Source organism: Carassius carassius, chromosome 26, assembly GCF_963082965.1.
Source record: "Carassius carassius chromosome 26, fCarCar2.1, whole genome shotgun sequence".
Lineage (NCBI taxonomy): Eukaryota > Metazoa > Chordata > Actinopteri > Cypriniformes > Cyprinidae > Carassius > Carassius carassius.
In genome coordinates, this window is record NC_081780.1 from 22195066 (window position 1) to 22222941 (window position 27876).

Consider the following 27876-nt stretch of genomic DNA (forward strand, 5'->3'; position numbering starts at 1 on the left):
AGCGCCAGGATCATCTCCTAAAGAGGATTCAGCTGCGGGATCGGAGTGCCACCAGTGCAGAGCTTGCTCAGGAATGCGCATCTGCACGCACAGTGAGGCGAAGACTTTTGGAAGATGGCCTGGTGTCAAGAAGGGCAGCAAAGAAGCCACTTCTCTCCAAAAAAAACATCAGGGACAGATTGATCTTCTGCAGAAAGTAAATTGAATGGACTGCTGAGGACTGGGGCAAAGACATATTCTCCGATGAAGCCCCTTTCCGATTGTTTGGGGCATCTGGAAAAAGGCTTGTCCGGAGAAGAAAAGGTGAGCGCTACCATCAGTCCTGTGTCATGCCAACAGTAAAGCATCCTGACACCATTCATGTGTGGGGTTGCTTCTCATCCAAGGGAGTGGGCTCACTCACAATTCTGCCAGAAACACAGCCATGAATAAAGAATGGTACCAAAACACCCACCAACAGCAACTTCTTCCAACAATCCAACAACAGTTTGGTTAAGAACAATGCATTTTCCAGCACGATGGAGCACCGTGCCATAAGGCAAAAGTGATAACTAAGTGGCTCGGGGACCAGAATGTTGAAATTTTGGGTCCATGGCCTGGAAACTCCCCAGATCTTAATCCCATTGAGAACTTGTGGTCAATCCTCAAGAGGTGGGTGGACAAACAAAAACCCACTAATTCTGACAAACTCCAAGAAGTGATTATGAAAGAATGGGTTGCTATCAGTCAGGATTCGCCCAGAAGTTGATTGAGAGCATGTCCAGTTGAATTGCAGAGGTCCTGAAAAAGAAGGCCCAACACTGCAAATACTGACTCTTTGCATAAATGTCATGTAATTGTCGATAAAAGCCTTTGAAACTTATGAAGTGCTTGTAATTATATTCCAGTACATCACAGAAACAACTGAAACCACGACTGTATGTCGTGAAACCTTTTGGCCACGACTGTATGTGAGAAGATTTGCATAACGCCGCCCAAATGTTCACGCAAATAAAGAAGACATAACTTTCATGCTCACTCTTGCCGTCGCTACCATGTTGTGGAGTCACTGTGTGTTTTGTTTTGAAAACAAAACTAATTTGTTTGGCCTTCCAAAAGAGGACATGACTAGAAATCAGTGGTTAAGTTGTAGTTCATCCCAAATATACAGATGTGTGCAGCGAGGAACAACAATAATGTACATTATGTGAAAAATGTAAACCACATAAACACATTGCATTGCACCAATTATGCAACAATGTTCTTTTTAGCAATGTCATATGACCCCTTTAAATGCCCAGGAGAAAGATGCAACACTATAGCAATTGCAAAATTGAGGCTTACTTGAACTGGTGGTGATACCTCAAGAGTCACTCTTAACCTATCTTTATCCTATCCATGAAACCCATCCATAAAACTTTTTTTTTTTTAAATCAGTCTTCATTTATGACACTTCAGCTTGTGGTTATGGGTTATTATGGTTTGTAATTGGCAAAATACTTGGATTTTTTTTTTATCAGATATATACATGCATAAAAATTATGCACACACTGTAGATGTTTAGTCATGTGCTTATTCTGCCTGATGTCAGAAGTTGCTATACACTTTAATGAATAAAAACCAGCCATTAAAATGAATGTGTCATGTAAAATTATTTAAATTTACCAGTTCCATCATTCTCAGCTCCAGATGTTCCCATAAGCTTCTCCCAGGCAGATGAGCCACAAGATGCTTGGGGTGAACACTCACCTGACATTCAAGGTAAAAAAAACAATTAGTATTTGGTAAAAGAAAACAAAAAGGACAATTACTGTACACACATAAGGTAATTCAGCATGTTATGTACAATCCATCAGAGAATGCATTTTCTTTGCTGAGACCTTCAAGTTCCAAGCAAGAAAGAACACAGCGTAAGTTGTATGACTCACTTTTGGTAAGTACTGTAGGATTTCATCTAGGTGAACTATAGAAAATGTGCTTGTTTAAAGCAAAAATGTAAAGCTAAATAAGCTAAAATACAAAGAAATAGAGAGCACAATTCAGCAGCAGCAGAATGAGTACCTTTTGTAATGTCAATTAAGCTCATTTAACAGAGAGCTTCTCTCATGCAGACTGCCAGCTGGAAACTTGGGAAGAACACCCATCTATCACTCAAGGTAAAAAACATTAATTAGTATATAAAGGAAATCAAAAACACAATTGCAAATGAGTCATGGCCTAACACAACCTAATACAATTTTTTTCACTTTTTCTAATTAGAGAACAAATTCTCTACCTTAAGACTCTCTCAAGACTAAAGACCATCAACCACACAACAAGGAAGAATGCAAAAAAAAAAACTGTGAATTTCAGTCATTACTAGGGTATCACTAAAAGGGGTCATATGCTATTTTAAAGACCATTATTTTGTATATTTGGTGTAACAGAATATGTTGACATGCTTTAATATTCAAAAAACATTTTTCAAATACTGTACATTGTAGGTCCTCTATGTCCCGCCTCTCTCAAAAACGTCATTTTTAACAAAGTCCCTCCTTCCGACAAGCACAGGCTGCTCTGATTGGCCAACTGACCCAATGCATTGTTATTGGCTGAACACCGCAAGCACTCGTCGGAAATGCAACGCCCCTTTCCATAATCGCGAGCTTCATCTTTCAAAGTAAATATCAAGACTGTTAATAATGTCATTAGTTTTACCATCAGTTCAAGCCCGAAAGGGGAACAGAGTCGCGTGACAGACACAGTGATGATGCAGTACACAAGCCACGGTTAAGACAGCTTATGTGCTATGATTTCTGACAGTCTGTTTACTCTGCTGTGATGTTACCCTCACACACACACACGTAATCACACAACACGTTGCGCAGCAAACTCTGCATTTGAACAGTCAATAGCAAACACTTAAACTATTAAGAAAACATACTTAAAGTAGCGATTCAGAATAAGCACCAGATTCAATTCAAGTTTATTTGTGTAGCGCATTTTACAATACAATCGTTGCAAAGATTGTCATAGCAAAGTCGGAATTTACTTCTTTTTTTTTTTTTTTTTTGAAATAGCCTTTGTGCACAGCCAGCCTTGTACTGTCCTAGGTTCACAAAACTGTCATCCATTAAATGTGTTGTACAAATTTGAACATTTGGGTTGTTCTGTTGTAAATAAATCTTAACAATGAATCCTCATTGCATCTACTTTCGGAAGGCCACATAAAGTGCTTTTGCTTTTGCCTAGAAACACGAAGCGTCTCCCTGACATGACTGCTTTAACACTAACTGCGGTTCCTGAAACCACACCTTTTTTTTGAGTGAACATTACGCAAATATTTCCATATCTTGACGTAGATGTGTGGGGGCGTGTTTGAATGAGCCGCTTACCATGGTCTGGATCAGCCTTATCTTTTAGATAGAATAAATCCTTTAGTGGGAGATTTTAAGCTTTGTAACTCTGTAGATCTTATACATGTACAAATACCTACATAACACACTGAAGAAAAGGAAAAATAGAAATCACATTATATGACCCCTTTAGGAGCCCTTGAGCCAGATTTACTAAACAGACCAAATTAGCATTAGAGCGCAATTCCATAAATGTGCCGATGGGAGGGAAAATTATGCGTGTGATTTACTGACAATGCAAACTTTAAAGAACAGACGAAGCCAGATCATTCCCACAATAACCAGTGCAATCTACCAAGTGCAGCGCAAATTACCGCCTGCTTTAAGACATGCCTTTTTTGGGTATTAAAAATGTATCAAATACAAATAATTTGAAGAGCACAAATGTTATTAAATCATTGCGTGATTCATTTTAATACTCACCTCCCATAAATTTTGTGTCTCAAAGGAAAACTACTACAAATGCATATTCAAGGTTAAACGCAAAAACAACTGTCCACATCTTTTCAGCACTAATTCTTTACTGCGCCTCTTTAGTAAATCCTGACAGTACTATTTTAACACCAAAAGAAGGTTTGGCTGGTGCAAGCTGATAGTAAATCTAGCCCATATTGTATCAGTGTCATGCATTGTCATTGTAGCAAATACAACTTACCAATTTCACCTTTCTTAACTCCAGCTGTTCCAGTGAGCTTGTCCAATGAAAATGAGCAAGAGGATGCTTGGGGTGAACACCCATCTAACTTTCAAGGTAAAAGAACATTCATAAACACATGCAGTAAACACATACACTGCAAATTAATAACACTAGGTTTATTAACATTACATTTTCTGTACAATCCATCGGAGAACACAATCTCTGAACAGAGATCCTCAAGTACCCACCAGCCAAGAACAAATAGTAAGTCATTTGTAATTTTTTTCCTTTTGCCTGTTGACAGCATCGTTGCCCAAAAAGTATGTGTATCATCAGCCTAAGGCTTTAAGCATGTAGCCATATCTTCAGAAACTCAATTTTTCATGATGTGTTAGTTTAATCACATTTAAGAGCTTTATATGTGCTTGCAGGTGCTTCTGGTGTGAGACGATGGAGCTGCATCACTAATCAATGTACACGTACGTTAAATTGAAGTGCTAAATTTGTAAAATTATACATCTTATAGTTTAATTAAAATACTCTCCCAGATAAACCTACTGCGTTGCAGCTGTTGAGAGGACAATTCTGGAGGCACTTAATGAACTGGACATGAAGATGAATCATCTGACTTTTCACAGACCAGGCTTAAGGCTAGTCCCAGACTGAAATGCATGTGTGAGCTGTCTTAACTCAAAATAACTTGCAATGACATTCCTTACAATATGTCAGTGCCATTGTTTCATCTCAAGATGCACACATGCAGCATTTTTATAAAAGCAAAACTAGGACCTGTAGTCCTGATTTAAACTAATCTCTGTTCTGTGCTCAGTAGTAACTGATTACATGTAATCTGGATTACGTAAACAGATTATAGTAAATAACTTGTAATTATATTAAATTGCATTATATAAAACTCATAATCAGACTACAGTAACTTTTTATGGATTACATGATTAAATATTATTTACAATATAGCAATAGATTATTCTGAATTTAACCCCCCCTCCCCCCAATTTCTCTTTTTAATCTTTTAAATTTTCCTTTCTATAATAGAAGGCTGCTTATATACATTCAGAAAGTCTTCAGGTTTTGTGGATACTCACACAGAGACCCGTCGTTAGTCAGGGGGCAGCGTTTGATCACTGGATTTCAAATAATTTAATGTTTAAGAACATAGCATCAGCATCAACACATTGATTTTTATCTGTAGGTTGTTTAACCATGTATTTCTATGTCTTGGGATGGCTTTAGTCTTTTAAACGCATTAAAATGCACAAATTCACAAACTTTTTTTTTTGTCATCTGATCACCTAATATATTTACTTAAAAGTATTCATGAGATTTTAAAATATATATTTTTTAATAATTAAGTGTCACATTTCTATGTTCATTGGTTCTGCGACACTGGTTATGGTCACATGACATGCAGGTAAACAAATTAAACGTTTTAATTTTTTTTATTGATTTTAAAATGCTTTATTTTAATTTAAAATCTTTTTGTGATTTAAATAATTATTAGCTTTTCATTAATTAAACTCACAAGCCTCCTACAGTTCATTCACAAACACCAGTTTGAGAAAACATGACATAATATATTATTTAATGCACTTCATGCTTTAAATAACAACAATTAAAATATATTTACTTACTCTTTGTATTTTTATGTCATATGGTACTTTGATTATCGTATTTAAATTTGATAGACTACTTTTAGATTACTTTTGACCAAACTCATCTGATTACATTATTTAAAATGTGTAATGTAATGGATTCATTGCTAACTACAATTTTCTCATGTAATTTGGAATCAGTAACAGATTACAATTTGTGAGTAACTACTCAGCTGTGAAACAGGACCATAATGTTTGGGCATTGTCTATAATGTTTTGAAATGTGTTTTTATTTTTAAGGTGAACAGGTTATCCATCAGTGGAGGACACACACTGAAGAAAACCATATGGAGAATATGCTCCAAGGTGTTTGGTCCTGTAGCCAAACAGCTGAACTGGTGTGGTAGGGGAGAAAAGCGAGGGATCAGGAAAACAAACATAGGAGCACTCCTAATAGGTAAGTTACGTCCAAAATGTTTTCCAATGTACAGTGTACAGGGAACACTTTAAATTAAGGTTCATTAGTTAACATTAGTTAACTACATTAGTTAACATGAACTAAGAATTAACAATACTTCTACATAATTTATTAATCTTAATGTTAATTTCAGCATGAATCAATGCATGCATCAATGCATTATTAAAATCATAAGTTGTTCGTTAAAGCACGATTACCCCTCGTGAGCTTTTCATACAGATTATTAGGCCTACATAACATAATATATATTATGCATGTGCCTACCAGCAGATACATGCCGTTTTAACAGTGTAAAACGCGGTTTCATACTCACAAGAATGTTTTAGAAATGTTAACTTTTGTTTTACGATTAACAGTTAGGCTAAGCGACGAAGAACTGTTGATGAACCACAAAATCAGCTGTTACCGCCACTTGACTAAACCACAGAAACACCTATTCGTCAATATTAAGCTAATACTTATCTGTTTAATTTACTTTATATAAAATCAAACATACACCACACATATTAATGACAATGAATCAAGCTACGTACCTCAGTTTTCCCGCGGCGATCACTTCCATGCGCAGTACTAATGAGGAGTCGACTTCAAAAACTTTAACCATTAACCAGTTTTCGAAGTAGACTTAATACAAAATTATTAATATTCAACTCAGGCTGTGTCTCCACTAATCTGGGAGTCACTCTAAAAGAACCTGAAACCGATAGCAGTTTAAAGTTTTTATGACTGAAGCAGAATTTCAGCACCACTGGAAATGAACAGTGACCAATCAAATAGAAAGCACAGACATTAAACTTCCTACTTGTATGTTATATTACGTCACGCTGAGGGACATTAAAAACAGTAGACAAGCATTAACTGCACATCAATTATCTATATTAATTAGATTTTATTAAGGCAGGCTAATCATTCTCAGCTAGTAACTCGACTCTGGATCATATGAACAATTAAACGGACATAAGACGAAATAAATGTCTTATTTTACATTATTTTGCGCAGTTAATGCATAATCCTTAAATGGATTTGTTTGGATCGGCATGCATTTATCTTACATGACTAATTGAATAATGAATAATTTAAGTGATACTGATAGGGAAGGACGAATGTTGCAATATTTTTTTATACTTTGCTTATCAATGTCTAAATTCAAAAGAAGACCAGTTAAAAAAAAAACATATTTTGAGGATTTAATTAAACAATAAGTGAAAAAAGTTTTATTTGTTAAACTTATTTAAGTTTTGCCTTTTAACATGCAGGAGCAGCTATGAAGAATCCCGTGCTTCCGTCGTCAACTGAAGCAGAGGCTGAAAAACACATTAAGGATTATCTCCGCTTGGCCCCAGGGAGAATGCCTTGTTAGTCAACTTGCTTTTTTGTTGTTTGTTTGTTTGGTTCAGGATTAAAATAATAATAATAATAATAATAATAACATAAACGACTGCTTATTTTCATTCACCGTTAATAAAAGGATACAAATCATTCAACAGCATGTTGTGTTCTTTCATTTTGAGTGGAAAATACTTGGGTTTAGTTATCATACTTTTCACATTTGTGAAGACGCATGCATAATCAGTGTAACTAAAGCTGTGATCAATAACAGTAAATATGAAGGAACGTATAAAATCTTACAATTAAGAACGACGTCTATGCTATGTAAATTAGATGTCTAATAGACGTAACATTCAAATATTAAACGTCTGTAATACGTCTACCGGAGGTCCCGACGTCTCCCAGATGCAAACGCATACATCGCACAGACGTCCCCGCGACGTACCTGTGCTATCTGGGTATATATATATTTAGATATTAATTTATCTAATTAATCTATATGCACAAAGACAATACGACCCTTCTGTTTTAAAGCTTGATGAAGAGAGCACAAGTTGCTGCAGCTGCGAGGAGGACAGTGACGCACGTGTACAGGAGTGATTGACAGTTTGCGGCACTGTGTACAAAAAATATGTTTAAGCTCATTAGCGTTAGCGTTACAGAAAGGTCTGATTTACGCACTGTTACAACAGACATTGTTTTTTTTTTCTTTTTACAATGGGGATGAGGGGAGTCATCAAAAAACTATATATATAGCCTATATATATATATATATATGTTTAAAAAAAGACTAGATAAAAGATTAATAGAACTTGTTATTGAAGAAAAAAAGGCTACAGACACCAGTTATAAATGGTTGCTGCACCCAAACATGTTTTCCCTTTTAGATGTGCTATACACCCTTTATTCACAGTCATTTCAACACTATTTTCTCCCCTACCACACTATTTATATACACTTCTATGGACTTTTAGCGCGTAGATAGGACTTTTATTTTGGTGTAGACCTGTGACGTCACAGTTTTGCGCCGCGATCCTTCATTAGTGATTCGGTTGAGCAAATGTTTTTTTATTTTAATGATTTAGTGATTAATACAATGCTAACTGTTTTGTTCGTTTCATAGAATAAACTGTTATTAAATGTAAGACCATAATGCTTTAGCTATTAATGAACGTTATTTTTGTAAATACAACCACACTTATCATAACAGTTGCGTGTCATTTCAGCTTGTCTGAAGTAAATATTAAGGGTTTCTATATTTTGTGCCCTTCTGTTAATTTATAGTTACAGTTTTGAGTGTTTAAGGCTAATCGGGGCAATTGAATAACACTCAATAGGAACTTGATTGAGATCGGGATTTTATCAGTTAATTATTCTAATCTTATAACGTTGCAGGACAAATTGTCTAAACACAGAGGGGAAAACTCCTGGAGATGCGACTGAGCTCTCCATGTGACACATCATTATAAAAATGGCGCTTATTAAAGAGGAGAGTGAAGATGTGAAGATTGAAGCAGCAGTCCGAGTGAAACAGGAAGATATCGAGACACAAACAGGTTAGTTTTACATGATCAACCATCCTACGGAGGAGGAGTAACGTTCAAATAACATGTCAGATTACATATGTGCATTAATATAAAGACATGAATTGGAGACGTTCTGTGTTAACACAACCAGAGTTCTCCGTCCAAAAAATATTATTTAGTTTTTAGTGTTAAGAAATACATAATATTTTTTAAATATTTAAAAAATAAATTTTTTTAATGGCAAGGATGATTGAGCAACATTTTGTAGTTTCAACATAATTTATTTTTTCAGACAATCTTCCTAAAATACATAAAGTATTAGCTTTATACAAAGTGGCCCACATTTATTTTCGTTAAACCATTTTTTTAACCATTAAAATTTTGTAAAATAAAACTTTTTTTTTTTTTTTTTTTTTTACAAAAAATTAAATTCTGCATAATCAGCTTTGTTCATTCAGTAGACAGCGCAGGCATGCTGAACGCAAACAACTTTAATTTGTTTACGATCTTGGGTACTTTATTTATTGTTGAATATATTATTGTTTTCTCTGTGTACATAATGTATTCTCGTAGCTTTGTAAAATTACGGTTGAAGCACTGACGTCACATGGACTATTTTACCGATGTCCTTGGTACGTTTCTGTGCGTTGATCATGGTGATATCTTGCTGTCTATGGAGGGTCAGAGAGCTCCCAGATTTCATCAAAAATATCTTCATTTGTGTTCTGAAGATGATCGAAGCACTTTCGGTTTTGGAACAATATGAGGGTAATGCGATTACAATTTTTCCTTTGTCTTTGGAGTGTTACAAGCTCTAGGTGCATAAAGAAGATCTGTAAAGTTGCAAAGACTAAAGTGTCAAATCCAAAGAGATATTCTTTATAAAAGTTAAGACTTGTCCACACCCCCCTAAAACGGCTCATTCTAACACGCCCCCACATGTCTACGTCACTATGTGGGAAGATTTGCATAACGTTGCCCAAATGTTCAGGCAAAGAAAGAAGGCGTAACTTTTATTCTCTCTGTTTTTCTGCTGCTGCCATGTCGTGGAGTTGCTGTGTGTTTCGTTGTGAAAGTGAAACTACTAGTTTGTTCTTCCAAAAGAGGACACGACTAGAAATCAGTGGTTAAGTTGTATTTCAGCACTGTTACAGAAGTGAAAGTGAAAAGTGAAAGTGAAGTGAAGTGACATTCGGCCAAGTATGGTGACCCATACTCAGAATTTGTGCTCTGCATTTAACCCATCCGAAGTGCACACACACAGAGCAGTGAACACACACACACACTGTGGACACACACCCGGAGCAGTGGGCAGCCATTTATGCTGCGGCGCCCGGGGAGCAGTTGGGGGTTCGGTGCCTTGCTCAAGGGCACCTAAGTCGTGGTATTGAGGGTGGAGAGAGAACTGTACATGCACTCCCCCCACCCACAATTCCTGCCGGCCCGGGACTCGAACTCACAACCTTTCGATTGGGAGTCCGATTCTCTAACCACCAGGCCACGACTTCCCCATAAAACAGTCCAATCCCCATAGAACAGTCCAACCCAAATATTCAGATGTGTGCTGCTCATTTTATGGAGGATGAGGACTGTTTCCTGAACCAGTAGCCTGCAATGCATCTGTGGCACAATGGCTGTTTCTATAAAGTTGAGCAGTTCAAACGTTTCAAGGACAGTCTGGCACTTCTGACTGACAGCCTGTAGGTACGTTATTTATATTTAAATTATTTGTCAATGATGATTCAAGCGCAAGTTTTGAGCACTGTAGAGTAGACTTGTTTGTAGTTTCTTCGATTTCTTTGATCAATTTTGCGATTTCTATTTTAATCACTATTTTGACACACACAGACATGCTTTACAGTCATAAATGCAGTTAGTATGAACTGAAAACACATTTCCAAAAGAAAACCAATTAGAGCTTTATCAAAACGTAGTAACATGTCTCTAGAACAGACATAAGTCAAAATAATCACTAAGTAAAGCTGTGACAAAATGTGTAGACGTATAGCAATAAATAAATAAATAAATCCCGTGTCCAGGAATTTTTTTTTCTTTTTTGCCATGCATTGGTCATCTAGCTCAATGTAGCGGTGCCTCAGATGTTGAAATAGATTTGTTATACATTTATAGAGGTTCACATCCAGCAAAGATACGATACGTATCACGATACAGGACTGCACTGAATTTTACCTCAGTGGAATTTAGTAAAACAGCTGTTTATGAAACACTACATACTTTAGGGCCAGTGCTTACTATAACAGTTTACCTCCGCAATATCAAGGGCCTCCGTAACTGTACCACAATAGAATGTAGGTAATAGCATATGTTTAAATTAAATTAAAATTAAATGTATGCATTTAGCAGACGCTTTTATCCAAAGCGACTTACAGTGCATTCAGGCTATCAATTTTTCTCTATCATGTGTTCCCAGTGAATCGAAACCCCCAACCTTGCGCTTGATAGCGCATTGCTCTACCAATTGAGCTACAGGAACAGGAATGTTTAATGTTTACATTGGGAACTCCCCACCAGGGGGCTGTTCCATAAAAGCCACTTAGAAAAGCGGGGATTAAAGTCCAACACCTGACTTGAATGAGCCGAGCTAAACATCCGCGCTTAAATTGGTTCCATAACAGTAAGTTGAGGATCATGTGATCTTACTAATATGAGTCAGGTTTAAATAATCTAGATAATTGCACGTGTACGCCATTGTTTAAAAGTCCTTAAAAGTCGAGCATGGGTCAATCGATTTACTGTGGGCTACCATGGCAACAAAAGGAAAAGATAGAGCAGCGATGTTCACGACAACGGAACAGCGTTTGCTTTTGGAAACATATGAAGAATTTAAAGATGTCATCACCAAAAAAGGCAATACAGCGGCAATAAATAAAGCAAGAGAGAAAGGTTTGCAGGAAATTGCTGATCGTCTCAATGCGTAAGTAGCGGTGTAAGCTATTTAAAATACTTTATCAACATTGAATGTGTGTCACAATACATTGCAAAGTTTGTGTGTGAATAACAGTAACGTTAATTGCTTTCACGCAGCAGCAACTTAAGTGAAGGAAAAAGAACCTGGCAGCAGGTGAAAATAAAATATAAAAATATAGTTCAGAATGGTAAGTAAATCCAATGGTATGTATATATGTAATCAATGCCAGCTTGAAGTTACAACTATTCAGGTTTTTTGAATGTATTTTTTTTTAATTGCAGCGACCAAAAAGAAGACTGAGGTTGCTGGCACTGGGGGAGGGCCACCACCAGCCAGCTTCACTCCTGCAGAGGAGCTGGATTTGGAAATTAATAAAGGGAGGCCCGGCCTTGAGGGAATAGAGCGGGGGACATCATCTAAAATGATATCACGTAGTATAAGGAGTGAGTATATAAAAGGTGTGTGTGTGTGTGTGTTTTATTATCATTATTCCTTCCTGACTAACTGATTTCCTCCTTCCTTAGGCATTGTAAGCCTAAGTACATCATAGCAATAATGTCATGTAGAGGCCTACTTGTGCTACTGTAGTGGTGCATTTTGGTAAAAAAAAAAATATTTTTTTTCTATCAAGATTCTGTATGCTTTATGGATCCACCAGACATCATGTTGCCTGTGAGTATGAGACCTTTTAAATCAGTCATGTAAGCTAATGAGTTTAACTGAGTTTAATCAGTGGTCACCGGGAGAAAGCCCATCAGTTGAGGAGGATGAGGAGACTGTGTCTGTTCAAGGAGGCCTGAGGTAGTCACAGGTTCCATGTCATACTGTATTGAATATTAAAAAGTGTACTTGTGTGATAAAACGATCATAATGTGTTTTCAGGATGCTGACACTGTTCTAGAGCCCTCTCAGTCTGGGACCACATGTGACAAAGTGAGTATTAAGAAATGAAAACAATGTGACAAGAGTATTCAATGAAATAACTTAAATCTATGTTGCTACAGAACCCAGAAAACATAAAAGGAGTGTATAAACGCTACCTCCTTAAACAAATGGAAGCGATTGATATCGACATCCAGTATAAAAAACTGAAGATGAGGAAGTTGGAGCTGGAAATTCAACAGCTACAGAAAAATGCAAGTAGAACTACCATTTTTTAAAAAGGAAAAGAAAAAAAACGTTACCTTTTTGATCACTTTCCACAAAATTTATTTGTGTGTTTTTACCCCTAACAGGCAGATTCACTCTGAATAAAGACAAATCACATTAAATACTTTGACTTCTGTGTGTTTGTTCAACTAAGGAGAAAGTTGAGGGGCCAGTGGAAAATTTTAAAAGCTACTCATGGTTTAGACTATATTAAGCAAAATAATTATTTGCATATGTGTCTCGTATAAGTCTGCCTGTTTCGTTTTCTTCCAATACTGCTTCATTGCCCCAGTCTTCCTCTTCAACAATCCTTGGTTGCCTCTCTCTCCTCAGACAAGCAATGTTATGGAGCACTACAATGTCTTATGCCCTAGGTGGAGTCACTCTGAGGTGCTTCAGACACTGAAACCTTGACTTTATCAGCCCAAATGCCATCTCTATACGACCTCTTGTGCGTGCATGGGCAATGTTGTAGCGGTGCTGTGCCTCTGTCTGGGGCTCCTGATAGGGAGTCAAGAGGTAAGGCAGGCATGGGTATGCCTTGTCTCCCAGCAAAACTCCTGAGAATTCTCCTGCATAGACACAATGAATATATATAATGTAGCTTTTTTCTTCTTTTTTTAAGACTTTTTGCGATTTAAGTGATTACTATCATATAGGGCTGCAACTAACGATTATTTTGATAATCGATTAATCTGTCGATTATTTTTACGATTAATCGATTAATCGGTTTATGTACTTATATTTTAGTTTTTTCCATTTTTTTCCCCAAGTAAATTATTAATAAATGGTCTTTATCATTCAGCATAGATTTAAGAGATTTTAACCATTTTGCACTGTCATATCCTCATCAAAAATATACCTGGAGTTGTTTTATTGTGTTAGTAATCCTTTGTCGAACTCTTCTGCAATCAGAACACTGACCCATACTCTAGCAAATTTCACAAGGAGATTTCAAATAATGTTTTCACCATGGCAGTCCTTAGAGCTCCTAAAGTAGTTTAACATCCTGAACAAAGCTTATTAAGGAATCTTTCAGAACATATTTTCACGAAGAATAAGGATAAAACAGAATAAAATTGCAGTGCATTGTATTTTATTATTTACTGGGAAACAGCTTTATAGCTTTTGCTGTGAAATTGTAAACAATCCTTCAAAAAAAGTGCCAATGGCATGAAACCTGAATGGAACTCACAATTTAAAGTAAAATCCATCAGAAGGTTGTCCAGAAAAAAAATAGGACACACACAAAAAACCTGCTGTGTGAAAAAGAGCAGTGAATACTTAGAAAAAAAAGTGCATTTCAAATATCTACATTTACCTCTCTCATTCAGTCATAATTAGGCTGCACGACTGAATTTTGAACTGGTAAACGACAAACTGATCACAGAACATGTTTGTAAAGCTTTAAATGTTAACTGTTAAAAAGCAATGTTATCAGCTTTTACGACTAAACATTTGCAAACAACATTGTACTGGAGAATCTGCACAAATGAAAGTCTTAGGGGCCGTTCACAAATCGCGCCTAAAAACGCGTGGAAAACGCTAGGCGCACCGCTTTCTCCTTCTTTCCAAAGCGCTCGCACAGAAGCGCCCCTGAGGCGTCTGCCTTTGCTAAGCAACCATGACGTGCTCTCTCCTTGAAGACGCGGAAATTTCAGCAAAGGATAAATGGATTTGCAGCTCAAATAAATCGCTTGCAGTAGCTCTGCTACTAAGTTTATTTCAAAATGGAAATCCATATACAACTATGATCAGCTGTTCCTTTCATCTTGACTGAGCTTTTAACGTTGTTACGGGAAAGGATAAAGCTGATTGGTTAGTTCTTGTCACATGACCCGCGGTGCGGTTGCGGCATTCTGAAAAGTTTAAATGTTTTTAACTCGATGCGGTGCGGTGTTGGAAATAACGAACTTGAGCGCGCAAAAGACGCGATATGTAACGTCCCCTTAAACAGTTCAGTAGTGCAGAGTTTACAGGTTACTCTTCTTTTTTTAAAGGCTCAATGTAAAGTACTCCCACATCACGCTGAATGCTGCAGAGACGCTGTTCGGGAAGCACGTGACATAAAACAAGGCCAGCTATTGGCTATTCGCTACTTCTCCTGTTGTACTGGCTGAGTAAAACCTCCGGTGGCTCATTACTGCCACACTTTGGTCACCGCAGATTTGAAATATGCACGAAATGAGCCGCTTACGGCAAATAAAAGTTATTTAGCAACGAATCGATGACTAAATTAGTTGACAACTTTTTTAATAATCGATTTTAATCGATTAAATCGATTCGTTGTTTCAGCTCTACTATCATACCTCTTGCTAGTTGCTGGTAGAGAGATGAGGCTCTAAAGATTCCGGAGTCATGCACAGAGCCTGGCCATTTGGCCTCTACATTTGTGATGATGCAATCTGCATCACTAATCATCTAAAATAAATTAAACCTGTAGGTCACTACATTTTAATTGCAATTAACTAAACACTGGTGCCCAGCTTAGTACAGAACACTTAGTGCTAGAGCATAGCCTTCAATATCATCTCAGTGGGACCGTACCTGTACATGGATGCTGTGTACTGATTTCCTATTCACAAAGTCCGCTTCATGTGGACCAGACGGACACTTAATATGCACATGGGTGCAGTCCAATGCACCGATAACATTTGGGAAACCTAGGAAAATTATGTTTGTTTTAAATATGTCCCATGTAAAATCAACAGTCAAGAAATATTTCCATGTTTTATAGTTATTTGAACTTACCAGCTATTCCATAAAAGGCATGTTTAATGGTACGAATAGCTTCGTGGCTAGGGAATGTGATGAACACATTGAGTAGTCTTTTTAAAGAAAGGTACACAGTTCGTACAGACTGGCAAACTGATGCTTTGCTGATATTCTCTGCATCTCCAACTGTGTACAAAAATGTTCCACTGGCAAAAAAGCGAAGTGCAATGCACACCGTCTGTGGGACTGTGAGTGCTCTGTTGCGGCGTGTATTATTTGCAATGTATGGGCTTAGTAATCTACAAATATATGCAATCCCATCTCTTGAGAACCTATATCGCTCATACAGGTAGCTGTCATTAAAAGCCAATGGGTCTGACCTGTCTCTGAAAGTTCTCTCTCTTTGAAATGCCCTCCGCAAGACTATAGCTCCCTCATCCACCACCTCATCTATGAAAGGACACGCCATGTGTGGAAACGATTTCAGCTCCCTATTTATATACTTTTAATTAATTACCAAACTCATTAACCAAACTCACCAATTAAACACACAAGTTTTGAACATTTCTTAGTGTATTTATACCTTATAATTTCTTACATTTATTAGTAAAGTACATTTGCTTATTTATTTAAAAAAACTTTTTTTTCATAAGTTGCCGGGGTAACTGAGTTTGAACTTTTGTAAGTTTGATTTATGAAACCGAATCTACCAAAAATAAGCCTGACTAAAGCCTGGCTTATACTCTAATCTTGGTTTATGGAACAGCCCCCAGGTACAACATTCTGATTGCTTGCATTTGTTTTTAAGTCCATAAATAATAATGTACTTTATCTAATAAATTTAAATGGTAATGTACTCATATTAATATATATATATATATATATATATATATATATATATATATATATATATATAAAATCTTAACATTGATGGTAGGTTATCATTCCACAAATTAATGCACTCTCTACTTTTTACAAATAAAATAAAGAGTTCTAAACTACTGTGCTGTCTTTCGTATCTTACACAAACACACGTGCAGTCACTCACACAGATCACGCTTTGCATGCAATCATACAAATAAACACTTGATGAATTACAATGTTCTGAGAATAGAATATTGAAGTGGAGATCGCTAAACTGCAAGCTAACAGGTGTTTTGGGGATAACATCTCTTCATATCAGGCAACCCCGGTTTTGTTCCTTTGCGGCCAGATTAAACCTTTTTGTAGTTTATATATTAAGCTCTATTCATTATTTTTAAGAAACCTTGCACTTTTCTACTTAGTTTTAAACTGTGTTCTTGTATTCAAATTAAGCACTGTCCACTGCTGTGCATGTATCAATACAGGGCCAGCTGTATCGATATTCATATCATCAAATCTCTGTGACGATACATCGTCATATCGAAATGTTGAACACAGCCCTAGTTCACACGTACTCCCTCCATCTGCAGTGCGTATACAGTATGTGTATGCAGTGCAGAAGCAGCAGCGAGAGCACATTATTGTAACGCGAAGGCGCATTAAAATAATGCGCGAGTGTGAATCTTTCCGCTCACACGCAGATTTCCTTTGCTCTGTCACAAAACCAGACATGCTGCTCTCGCCCGGAGAGAGTGCACGCACTTAAAACATGTCTCTCATCTCGCTAAAACTGTATCCTCCTGTGCTAGATATGAATTATTTTAGCACCTTTCTATTTCTAACCTTTTTGGTTCACATCTTTTACTGTGTGCAGTGTGAACGCTCTGATCTGTTAACATGGGCTCGGAAAAAAATACGCACCACAGACGGAGTGTGTGAACCTGGAGTTACGTAGGCATATGCCCAGTCTTTTCTGTCCTCACGCTCCATTTTGGCGTGCTGCATTCTTATTGGATCAGATAGCATCATACAGTACTGGATAGCATACTGTGGGAGGTCGGGTCGTGGAAAATCATGCAATAGACCGATTTAGAAATCGCGGACGCTCAAATCGTGATTTTTTTTTTATGATTTTGATTAATCTCACAGCCTTATCACAAATGCAAACATTATGTTTACGCAGCACAATACGCAACGCAGCGCGTAAAAAGACAGCAAAAGTCATTATAATCAGTAATTAATCCACAATCCACAAATTACTTAAGTTATTTGGTTTATAAACGTGCCTTACACTCCCTCTGATGCAAGATAAACCAATATCCTGAGATACATTGACTGAACTGCTAAAAGAGAACTGATGATGGGATGTGCACGAGCAGAGCAGCTGTACTAAGTCTCGTGCTGCTGGCCTGAGAGAGGTAAATGTTAAGGGCCGTAACATTTTCCCCACACGCTTGAGGCATTCAGCCAATCACAACAGGCCAATCAGAGCACATCTCGCTTTTTCAGATCGATAAGCCTTTTAAAAATCTACATGTTTCAGAAGGTATGGAAGCAGCAAGAGTCCTTTACAATAAAAAAAGTATCAGCTCAATACAGAATAAGGGTGTGACAAGATACTTATTCCACGAGACGAGACACGAGACAGGATTTATGAAATGAGACAAGATTTTAACACAAAAACACAAAATCCAAAAAATGTAGGAGCAGTTTGAAATTAACTTGTACATTATTAAAATAAACAGCCATTTTAATAAATTTCATGTAGTAATGTAGTAAACATGTAAACACTGCAAAATGTTTTGCCACAAACTCAACTGACAGCAACATCTTCACACACAGACAAGTGTGACGTCATATACCTCTGTAAATAATTACAATTTAAATTCATGTCTCACACACGTCAATGCACTTTGAATGGAACAAATACGCTCGCCTCAAACTGAAATCATGACGGAAGATCCTGTGATAGCCACTTTGCAGGGCACTTACGGTCGAATAGAACAAACTTCTGAAGCGATAAGAGAAACATACAAAATGTGCAGAGCAGGGGGCGCGAGGACTGGAATTGAGAAGCGCTGCCCTACACTGCTCAAAACTCATGTTTGAATCATCAATGGCAAATCCTTTACATACTGTATGTAAATGTACTTACAGTCATGGCCAAAAGTTTTGAGAATTACATAAGTATTAGTTTTCAAACAGTTTGCTGCTAAACTGCTTTTAGATCTTTGTTTCAGTTGTTTCTGTGATGTACTGAAATATAATTACAAGCACTTCATACGTTTCAAAGGCTTTTATCGACAATTACATGACATTTATGCAAAGAGTCAGTATTTGCAGTGTTGGCCCTTCTTTTTCAGGACCTCTGCAATTCGACTGGGCATGCTCTCAATCAACTTCTGGGCCAAATCCTGACTGATAGCAACCCATTCTTTCATAATCACTTCTTGGAGTTTGTCAGAATTAGTGGGTTTTTGTTTGTCCACCCGCCTCTTGAGGATTGACCACAAGTTCTCAATGGGATTAAGATCTGGGGAGTTTCCAGGCCATGGACCCAAAATTTCAACATTCTGGTCCCCGAGCCACTTAGTTATCGCTTTTGCCTTATGGCACGGTGCTCCATCGTGCTGGAAAATGCATTGTTCTTCACCAAACTGTTGTTGGATTGTTGGAAGAAGTTGCTGTTGGAGGGTGTTTTGGTACCATTCTTTATTCATGGCTGTGTTTTTGGGCAGAATTGTGAGTGAGCCCACTCCCTTGGATGAGAAGCAACCCCACACATGAATGGTGTCAGGATGCTTTACTGTTGGCATGACACAGGACTGATGGTAGCGCTCACCTTTTCTTCTCCGGACAAGCCTTTTCCCAGATGCCCCAAACAATCGGAAAGGGGCTTCATCGGAGAATATGTCTTTGCCCCAGTCCTCAGCAGTCCAATCACTATACTTTCTGCAGAAGATCAATCTGTCCCTGATGTTTTTTTGGAGAGAAGTGGCTTCTTTGCTGCCCTTCCTGACACCAGGCCATCTTCCAAAAGTCTTCGCCTTACTGTGCGTGCAGATGCGCTCACACCTGCCTGCTGCCATTCCTGAGCAAGCTCTGCACTGGTGGCACTCCGATCCCACAGCTGAATCCTCTTTAGGAGATGATCCTGGCGCTTGCTGGACTTTCTTGGACGCCCTGAAGCCTTCTTTACAAGAATTGAACCTCTTTCCTTGAAGTTCTTGATGATCCTATAAATTGTTGATTTAGGTGCAATCTTAGTAGCCACAATATCCTTGCCTGTGAAGCCATTTTTATGCAACGCAATGATGGCTGCACGCGTTTCTTTGCAAGTCACAATGGTTAACAATGGAAGAACAATGATTTCAAGCATCACCCTCCTTTTAACATGTCAAGTCTGCCATTCTAACCCAATCAGCCTGACATAATGATCTCCAGCCTTGTGCTCGTCAACATTCTCACCTGAGTTAACAAGACGATTACTGAAATGATCTCAGCAGGTCCTTTAATGACAGCAATGAAATGCAGTGGAAAGTTTTTTTTTGGGATTAAGTTCATTTTCATGGCAAAGAAGGACTATGCAATTCATCTGATCACTCGTCATAACATTCTGGAGTATATGCAAATTGCTATTATAAAAACTTAAGCAGCAACTTTTCCAATATTTATGTAATTCTCAAAACTTTTGGCCACGACTGTAGACTGTGAGTCAGAACAGCCGGGATTTTATACTTCTTTCCCAGGATCAGGAAACAGTCCTTCATAAAATGTGCTGCACACACTCAAATATTTGGGTTGAACTGTTCTGGAACAATGCTGTAAATACAAATTAACCACTGATTTCTAGTTATATCCTCTTTTGGAAGGTTAAACAAAGTAGTTTAATTTTCGCAACGAAACAGCAATTCCACGGCATGGCGCTGGCGGCAACAGCGAGAATAAAAGGTTGCGCCTTCTTTTTTTGTGTGAACATTTGGGCCGCGTTATGCAAATCTTCCCACATCGTGACGTAGACACGTAGGGGGGTTGTTTAATCGAGGTGTTTTAGGAAGGCATGGTCGAGTTTTAACAGACTTTACAGATCTTCTTTATGCACCAAGAGCTTGTGGCACTCCAAATACAAAGGAAAAATTTTAATCCCATCATATGATCCCCTTTAATCACGCTGTAAAGTGAAACACCAGGCTGTTGGTGCCCTCTGCAGTTCTTTTGTTATACATATACTTTAGTTTGTTCTTTTTAGGTATAGGTATTTTACATTAAGTATTTTAACAGTGTTGTTTAATACAATCATGTAATTTCTTGGTTTTGATATTTTACAGTTATTATTGCCTCATTGTTAGTTTATATATAAATAGTCATACTCAATGTATACTATTTGTGATCTTCCAGTAAGATGGAAGCATGACAGCATCTTGCAGAGGCTGCTCCGGACCCAGAAGGTGCTATTTCTGTGTTTTTAGAAAGTTCTATGGACTTTATAGTTATCCTTGGTGTGAACGGGCCTTTATCCTTGGATTATTGTTAACTTATTTATGGGCATTGGTTGCTTATAGAATAAAGCTAAAATTAAAACAATTGAAAAAACCCTTAAAGCCGCGTTTCCACCGCAGGAACTTTACCCAGGAACTAAGGACTTTAGGCCGGTACTCGGTGTGTTTCCACTGGAAGAACCAGGAACTAAATAAAGTTCCGGGTAAAAAAAAAATGCCCCTCAGAAAGTCCCTGCTGGCGAGGTAGTACTTTTTCTTAAGTTCCAGGACTTCCGGGGGTTGGACTTGGGCGCTAAACATCCTGATTGGTTGAGTTCACACAGCAGTGATTTCAACCACCATTTATTCGGATCATTCTCAAAATATTACTGTTATTGTGTCATGAACTGACTGTAATTTTAAAAGTATTTCAGTCGAGAATGTAGTTGTTTAAAACTCAAATCTGTGGTTTATTTATAGAGACAGAGCCTATTTAAAAATGTGTTTCTCCGATCTCGGAGACGATCTTCACGCGATCAGCGGTAGCTCAGTAATCATGTATCCGCCGAGAGCAGCCTCACCTCGGCTAGACCTTCTGATGTGTGTCGCTGGCTCTGATGTCTCTTTAGTGGTTGAACTTAAAACATCATTTGTTTTGGGTAAATCTAACAGGTTATCTTTGGTCTGTATTCAATTTATCTATATGTTAAATTTAAAATAAAAAAGGCAAATTTATATAATTTCGTTTCACTTTAATGACTATATATACACATATCCCTGAACTACGTACATTTCTGCAGCTGTTATTATGTTTAAATGAAAACGAAAGGATGCAGTGGTATTTGGTATCCTATTTCATTTTATTGTAAATATACAGAGAGGAAAATTGCAGCAGTCAAGGCGAGCTGACTGAAGTTATCAAGTACGCTGCTGTTTGCAGAATTACCGGATTTGCATCGTCGTGGACATGGAGTGGAATGAGCAAAGTCTGAACTACAGAGGATGCACGTCCAAAAACGCGTACTACAGTATTGAGAAACGCGCACAAACCTACGTCACCAGTCTATTTGCCTAATCTTCCCGGTACTTTAGACCATGGTGGAAATGCAGAAAGCAACAGGTCTGGGGGGAAAATAGTTCCTGGTACAAATGTTCCGGTTCCCTTTCAAAGGTCACTTCGATGCTGCGGTGACGTCACCACGTATGGGAACACCTTCGGTGTGGCAAATGTCTGAAGCCCTATACCATCCCGCCAATCCTATTGGCCAAATAGCGCGTGGCACCGCCCATGCATGAGTACGCATATATATATACCTGGTGCCGCGCACCATTTACCTCAGATTTCATTCCTTCAGTACGAAGCGAATCTTCTGTGCCCTATTGTCTCGCGTTCACAGCGATCATCAACGAGCAGTATACTCCTCTCCGCGGACGCGATGAGTTTCAAAAAGTGCAAGGACCCGTGTACTAGGTACATCGTTAAGGGGGATACTCATGACAGGTGCGTAGTTTGCCTAGGCTTACACCACGCACAGGAGGCACTTAGCGGCCTTTCTTCATGCCCCCATTGCGATGGCCTGCGGCTCAGAGTGTTGCGCTCTAGGGTAGATGTGTTCTCCGATGTCGCCGTGTCTAACCCCCGCCACACCACTTCTGCGACTGCCGAGGCACCGCACGAGGTGATAGCTTGGGGTGACACGTGTGACATGGAGTTTGAGGACAGCTCAGCGCTGGAAAATTATTCTCCACATCGCTCGCTCTCCCCTACCCTAATACAGAGAAAAACTTTTGAGCCTGTCGTCTTTTCCTGTGAAGCCCACACCGGAGGCATGTAGTGCCATCTCCTTCGGTTATGACCGCCATGATGACGACGTTCTATCCACTGCGGCCTCAGGGTCTGAGGACTTCGCGGCCGACACGAGCCCCCTCCCTCCTAGCGGACAGGAGAGGCGTGTTTCCCCCTCCTACAGTGAGCTGTTGGACGTGGTTTCCCGTGCAGTGGGTACATTGGGGCTGGGGTGGTGAAACCGATGGATATAGCGGTGCTGAGACAGGAGATGTCAGCTCTACTGAGCAAAGGGGCTATAGAAGAAGTACACCCCTCTCAGATGGAGTCAGGGTTCTACAGCCGTTATTTTGTGGTGCCAAAAAAAGACGGCGGATTATGACCCATTCTGGATTTACGCCGTCTGAATCTTGCACTCAGGTCGAGCAAATTCAAGATGTTGACGGTAAAGTCTATTTTGTCTCAGATTCAACCAAACGACTGGTTTGTCACGATCAATCTGAAGGATGCATATTTTCATATTCAGATCATCAAAAGACACTGGAAGTTCCTCAGATTCGATTTAGAGGGCAAAACGTATCAGTACCGCGTTCTTCCCTTTGGCTTAGCGCTAGCTCCCCGTACGTTCTCAAAATGCATGGACGCAGCTCTGGCCCCGTTGCGGCTCCGGGGCGTCCGTGTGTTGAACTATCTGGACGATTGGCTGGTGTTAGCGCAATCGCAGACTCAAGCACACTCTCATCGGGATCTTGTGCTGAATCATTTACACAGCCTGGGCTTACGCACGAATTTCCAGAAAGGTGTGTTAGTCCCCTCTCAACGGACTAGACATATTCTTCTTTGGTCTCACGACAGATTTCTGTCGATCCGGGCTGTTTACATCCCCGGACGACTGAACTTCGGAGCGGATTTACTATCCAGGCAGGCTCTGGAGCAGGGGGAATGGAGATTACACCCCCAAACGGTGAATCACCTATGGTGGATTTTCGGGGAAGCGAAAGTGGATTTATTCGCGTCGAGCACGACTACGCATTGCCCGCTATGGTTCTCCCTATGCCCTCCATCACCCCTGGGTCTGGATGCGCTAGCTCACAGCTGGCCCAGGACCAGTTTGTATGCGTTTCCCCCGATTTGTCTGATCCCAGCGGTATTATGCAGAATACGGCGGGACAGAGTGGGACAGCTGCTGCTGGTGGCTCCGCGATGGCACACACAGCCGTGGTTTGCGGATCTCATCAATCTGCTAGCGGGCTCATCGTGGGAGATTCCCCTCAGACGGGATTTATTATCGCAAGCACAGGGACGGATCTGGCATCCGAGGCCAGATCTGTGGAATCTGTGGGCGTGGCCTCTGAGCGGAGTGAGTTGATATGTCCCGGTCTTTCTGCTGAAACCACCGAGACTATACTAAACTCTAGAGCAGTTTCTACGAGACGCTTATATGCTTTCAAGTGGAGACTGTTTACGACATGGTGCGAAACTCATAATATGGATCCAGTTTACTGCCCTGTGGCTTCAGTACTGGAGTTTCTATAGGACCGTTTTTCGGATGGAATGACACCAGCCACCCTGAAGGTTTATGTGGCAGCTATCTCAGCTTACCATGAGTATATAGGTGGTGTCTCAGTGGGTCGTCATCCACTGGTTTCTCGCTTCATACAGGCTGCGCGACGGTTGAGACCTTTCCGCCCTGTGCGAGTTCCTTCATGGGATTTATCCATTGTGTTACTGGGTTTGTCAGGGCATCCGTTTGAGCCCCTGGAAACTGTATCGGATAAGATCCTGACTCTGAAGACACTTCTTCTCATGGCTTTATCCTCCCTCAAGAGAGATGGGGATTTACAGGCTCTCTCTGTCTCACCTTCGTGCATGGAGTTTGCACCGGGCTCTGTGAAAGTGTTGTTGCGACCGAGGCCTAATTATGTTCCTAAGGTGGTGTCCAATCCCTTTCATTTTCAGCAGGTGGTCCTGGAGGCTTTTTCCCCTGCTGTCGCAGAGTCTGGGGATCTAAGTCTTTGCCCTGTGAGAGCATTAAAGACTTATGTGGATCGTACTGCCCCATGGCGTGGGTCTGACCAGCTGTTTGTCTGTTTTGGACATAAGAATAAAGGCCATGCAGTTACGAAACAGTGCATGTCCCATTGGCTGGTTGAGGCTATATCCTTGGCCTATGAGGCGCGCGGGCTCACTTCGCCCTTAGGAGTAAAAGGTCATTCCACGAGAGCAGTGGCTTCTTCTCAAGCCTTTCATAGTGGATCCTCTATCGATGTTATTTGTGCTGCGGCAGGCTGGTCCTCACCGAGCACTTTTATCAGGTCTTACAGTCTGGATGTGAGGACGGCTCCTGGCTCCCGGGTTCTCTCCGCTTGAGCAGATGCTTCCTTGGATCCAAGCTATCAGGTACGTCAGGCGTTATGGTATAGCATTCCCATATGTGGTGACGTCACCGCAGCATCGAAGTGACCTATGAAAGGGAACATCTCTGTTACGTATGTAACCTTGGTTCCCTGAATAGGGAACGAGATGCTGCGGTTCTGGCCGTGCCATACCTTGATAGCTTCTTCTTCTTCATTCATGAAATCTGAGGTAAATGGCGCGCGGCACCAGGTATATATATGCGTACGCATGCATGGGCGGTGCCACGCGCTATTTGGCCAATAGGATTGGCGGGATGGTATAGGGCTTCAGACATTCGTCAAACCGAAGGTGTTCCCATACGTGGTGACGTCACCGCAGCATCTCGTTCCCTATTCAGGGAACCAAGGTTACATACGTAACCGAGATGTTATTTTGGTGTAAACGCGGCATAAGATAACCTCTAGAAATAAAAAAACACGCCCACGACTTAAGCATGCAGAATAATGCAAGTGAGATTATTTATTTATTTTTTGTAATTGAGACTCTGAACAGTTACGTAATTGTGGCATCCGTAATTGCAATCACGATTAGAAATTTGATTAATTGTGCAAACTTAAGAGAATTATTTTTAAGCACAGTATTTCTGCTACGATGGGGCTTAATTTCTAAATGAAAACTAAACTACAAAACTGAACATAGTTGAGAGTATTAACTTTTTCCTATTATTATAGACATATCTGGTAGATATGGGATTTGTCTATAATAAAACAATTTTTCAGGGTCCAGTGGTAAGGGGTTTGATAGCTGCCAGGTTTTATTTTTTATTTTATTTAAAAAAAAATTTGTCTTAAAGAAAGTGAAGAGTTAACATTGAGAAGAGGTTCTGAGATTGCTCATGTGGTTTTGACTATTATTTTTATGTCTGTTGCTTTGTGTCATTAACTGGTGTTAACTTGTATTTTATTGTCTTTTTTTTCAATTCAGACCCAATGGCTTTGAAAAAGGAAAGCCAAGAACTGAATAAAATGGAAGAGAATCAGTATGACAGAGATCAGGATTTTATAAATGGAGAAAAATCCACACAAAATGATAAGACTTCCCCACAAAAAAGAGCTCAAAAGACTGAATCTACCAGTTATTTTACATGCTGTCATTGTGGAAAGACTTTCAGTCAAAAACAAAACCTTGATGTCCACATGAGAATTCACAATGGAGAAAAGCCTTTCACCTGCCAACAGTGTGGAAAGAGTTTCACTCAAAAACAAAACCTTAAAGTCCACATGAGGGTTCACACTGGTGAAAAACCTTATACTTGCATTCACTGTGGACAGAGTTTTACACATAAAGGAAACCTTAATGCCCACATGAGAGGTCACACTGGAGAGAGTCCTTACACCTGTGGACTGTGTGAGAAGAGCTTCTCACGAAAAGAAAGTCTTAAGACTCACATGCGAATTCACACTGGAGAGAAGCCGTTCATATGTGGTCAGTGTGGAAAGAGTTTCAGATGTAAAGAAAACCTTAACTGCCACATGAGGATTCACTCAAGAGAGAACAGTTTTATATGTCATCAGTGTGGAAAGAGTTTTCCTGACAAGAACCACCTTAGAAATCATGTAACAGCTCACATTGGAGAGAAGCCTTTTATGTGCCATCACTGTGGAAAAACCTGCACAAACAAAGCAATCCTTGAGATTCACTTAAGAGTTCACACTGGAGAGAGGCCTTACACATGCCCTCAGTGTGGAAAGAGTTTCACAAATAAAGGAAACCTTAACATTCACACGAGGCTTCACACTGGAGAAAAGCCTATCACATGTCTTCAGTGTGGAAAGTGTTTCACGTATCACACAGACCTGAAACGACATTTGCAAACTCATTCTTGAAAGAAATTGTAGTAATTTTACAAAACCGTTTCAAAACTTACCTGCAGATTCACTCCCCAAGTGAAAAAAGTGCACTTCCATAATGTACTTAAAGTGCACTTGTGTAGTGTACTAGTGAATGATAATTGGGTTCAAGTGTACTACAAGTGGTAACAAATTTTTTTTGAATAGAGCGATAGTATGTTAAAAACACATTTTAGTTGATATTAATAGTTTCTCAAAATAGCACAGTTGACTACATTTATCTTAAGTATTTAAGATTAGTTTTTAGTATATTACGAACAAAATTTGTGTGTAAACATTGCACCTTAAGTACATTATGGAAGTGCACTTTTTTTCACCTGGTTTTAAAGAAAGACAGCTTTATGTTCTTTGTGTGGAAAATGTTTTAAATAGCTCAGAGGTTTAAAATGGCACCAGAAAAATATTTTAAATGTTTAAAGGTTTAACTTGTATATATTTAATTCAGTTTAATACGTCAGAATCACCACAATTATTATTATTAGGGGCCAAGCACCGAAGGTGCGTAGGCACCTATTGTAATCGTTGGCGTTATTCTTCTTCTTCTTCTTCCGCCGCAAGTCTATGGCAGCCCATAGAACCGATTGCGGGAAAGTTGTATAATTTGGCACACTGATAGAGGAGTCCCAACATTAACTATAGCAAATTTGAAGTCTCTAACTCCAACTCTCTAGAGCCACCACTTGTCCAAACTTTCAATATTTTTATGCTAATACTTTTATGCTAACTTTTGAAC

General features: G+C 39.2%; 1 protein-coding gene and 3 long non-coding RNA genes across 4 annotated transcripts; all 4 read left to right on the plus strand.

The window, feature by feature from the left end:
• Positions 1 to 1680: 1680 nt before the first annotated feature.
• Positions 1681 to 4112, plus strand: LOC132106201 (uncharacterized). Its single transcript, XR_009424072.1, has 4 exons — positions 1681 to 1740; positions 1836 to 1889; positions 2091 to 2135; positions 4054 to 4112. It is a non-coding gene; the product is annotated as an uncharacterized LOC132106201 (long non-coding RNA).
• Positions 4113 to 5880: 1768 nt separating this feature from the next.
• LOC132106172 (uncharacterized) lies at positions 5881 to 7583 on the plus strand. The gene is made up of 2 exons (XR_009424040.1): positions 5881 to 6078; positions 7356 to 7583. It is a non-coding gene; the product is annotated as an uncharacterized LOC132106172 (long non-coding RNA).
• Positions 7584 to 8462: 879 nt separating this feature from the next.
• On the plus strand, positions 8463 to 27618 carry LOC132106106 (gastrula zinc finger protein XlCGF7.1-like). Its single transcript, XM_059511742.1, has 3 exons — positions 8463 to 8637; positions 8846 to 8984; positions 26218 to 27618. Exons 2-3 carry the CDS (start codon positions 8900 to 8902, stop codon positions 27117 to 27119), a joined length of 987 nt encoding a protein of 328 aa, XP_059367725.1. The 5' UTR covers positions 8463 to 8637; positions 8846 to 8899; the 3' UTR covers positions 27120 to 27618.
• On the plus strand, positions 12764 to 13156 carry LOC132106203 (uncharacterized). Its single transcript, XR_009424074.1, has 2 exons — positions 12764 to 12816; positions 12888 to 13156. It is a non-coding gene; the product is annotated as an uncharacterized LOC132106203 (long non-coding RNA).
• Positions 27619 to 27876: the final 258 nt, after the last annotated feature.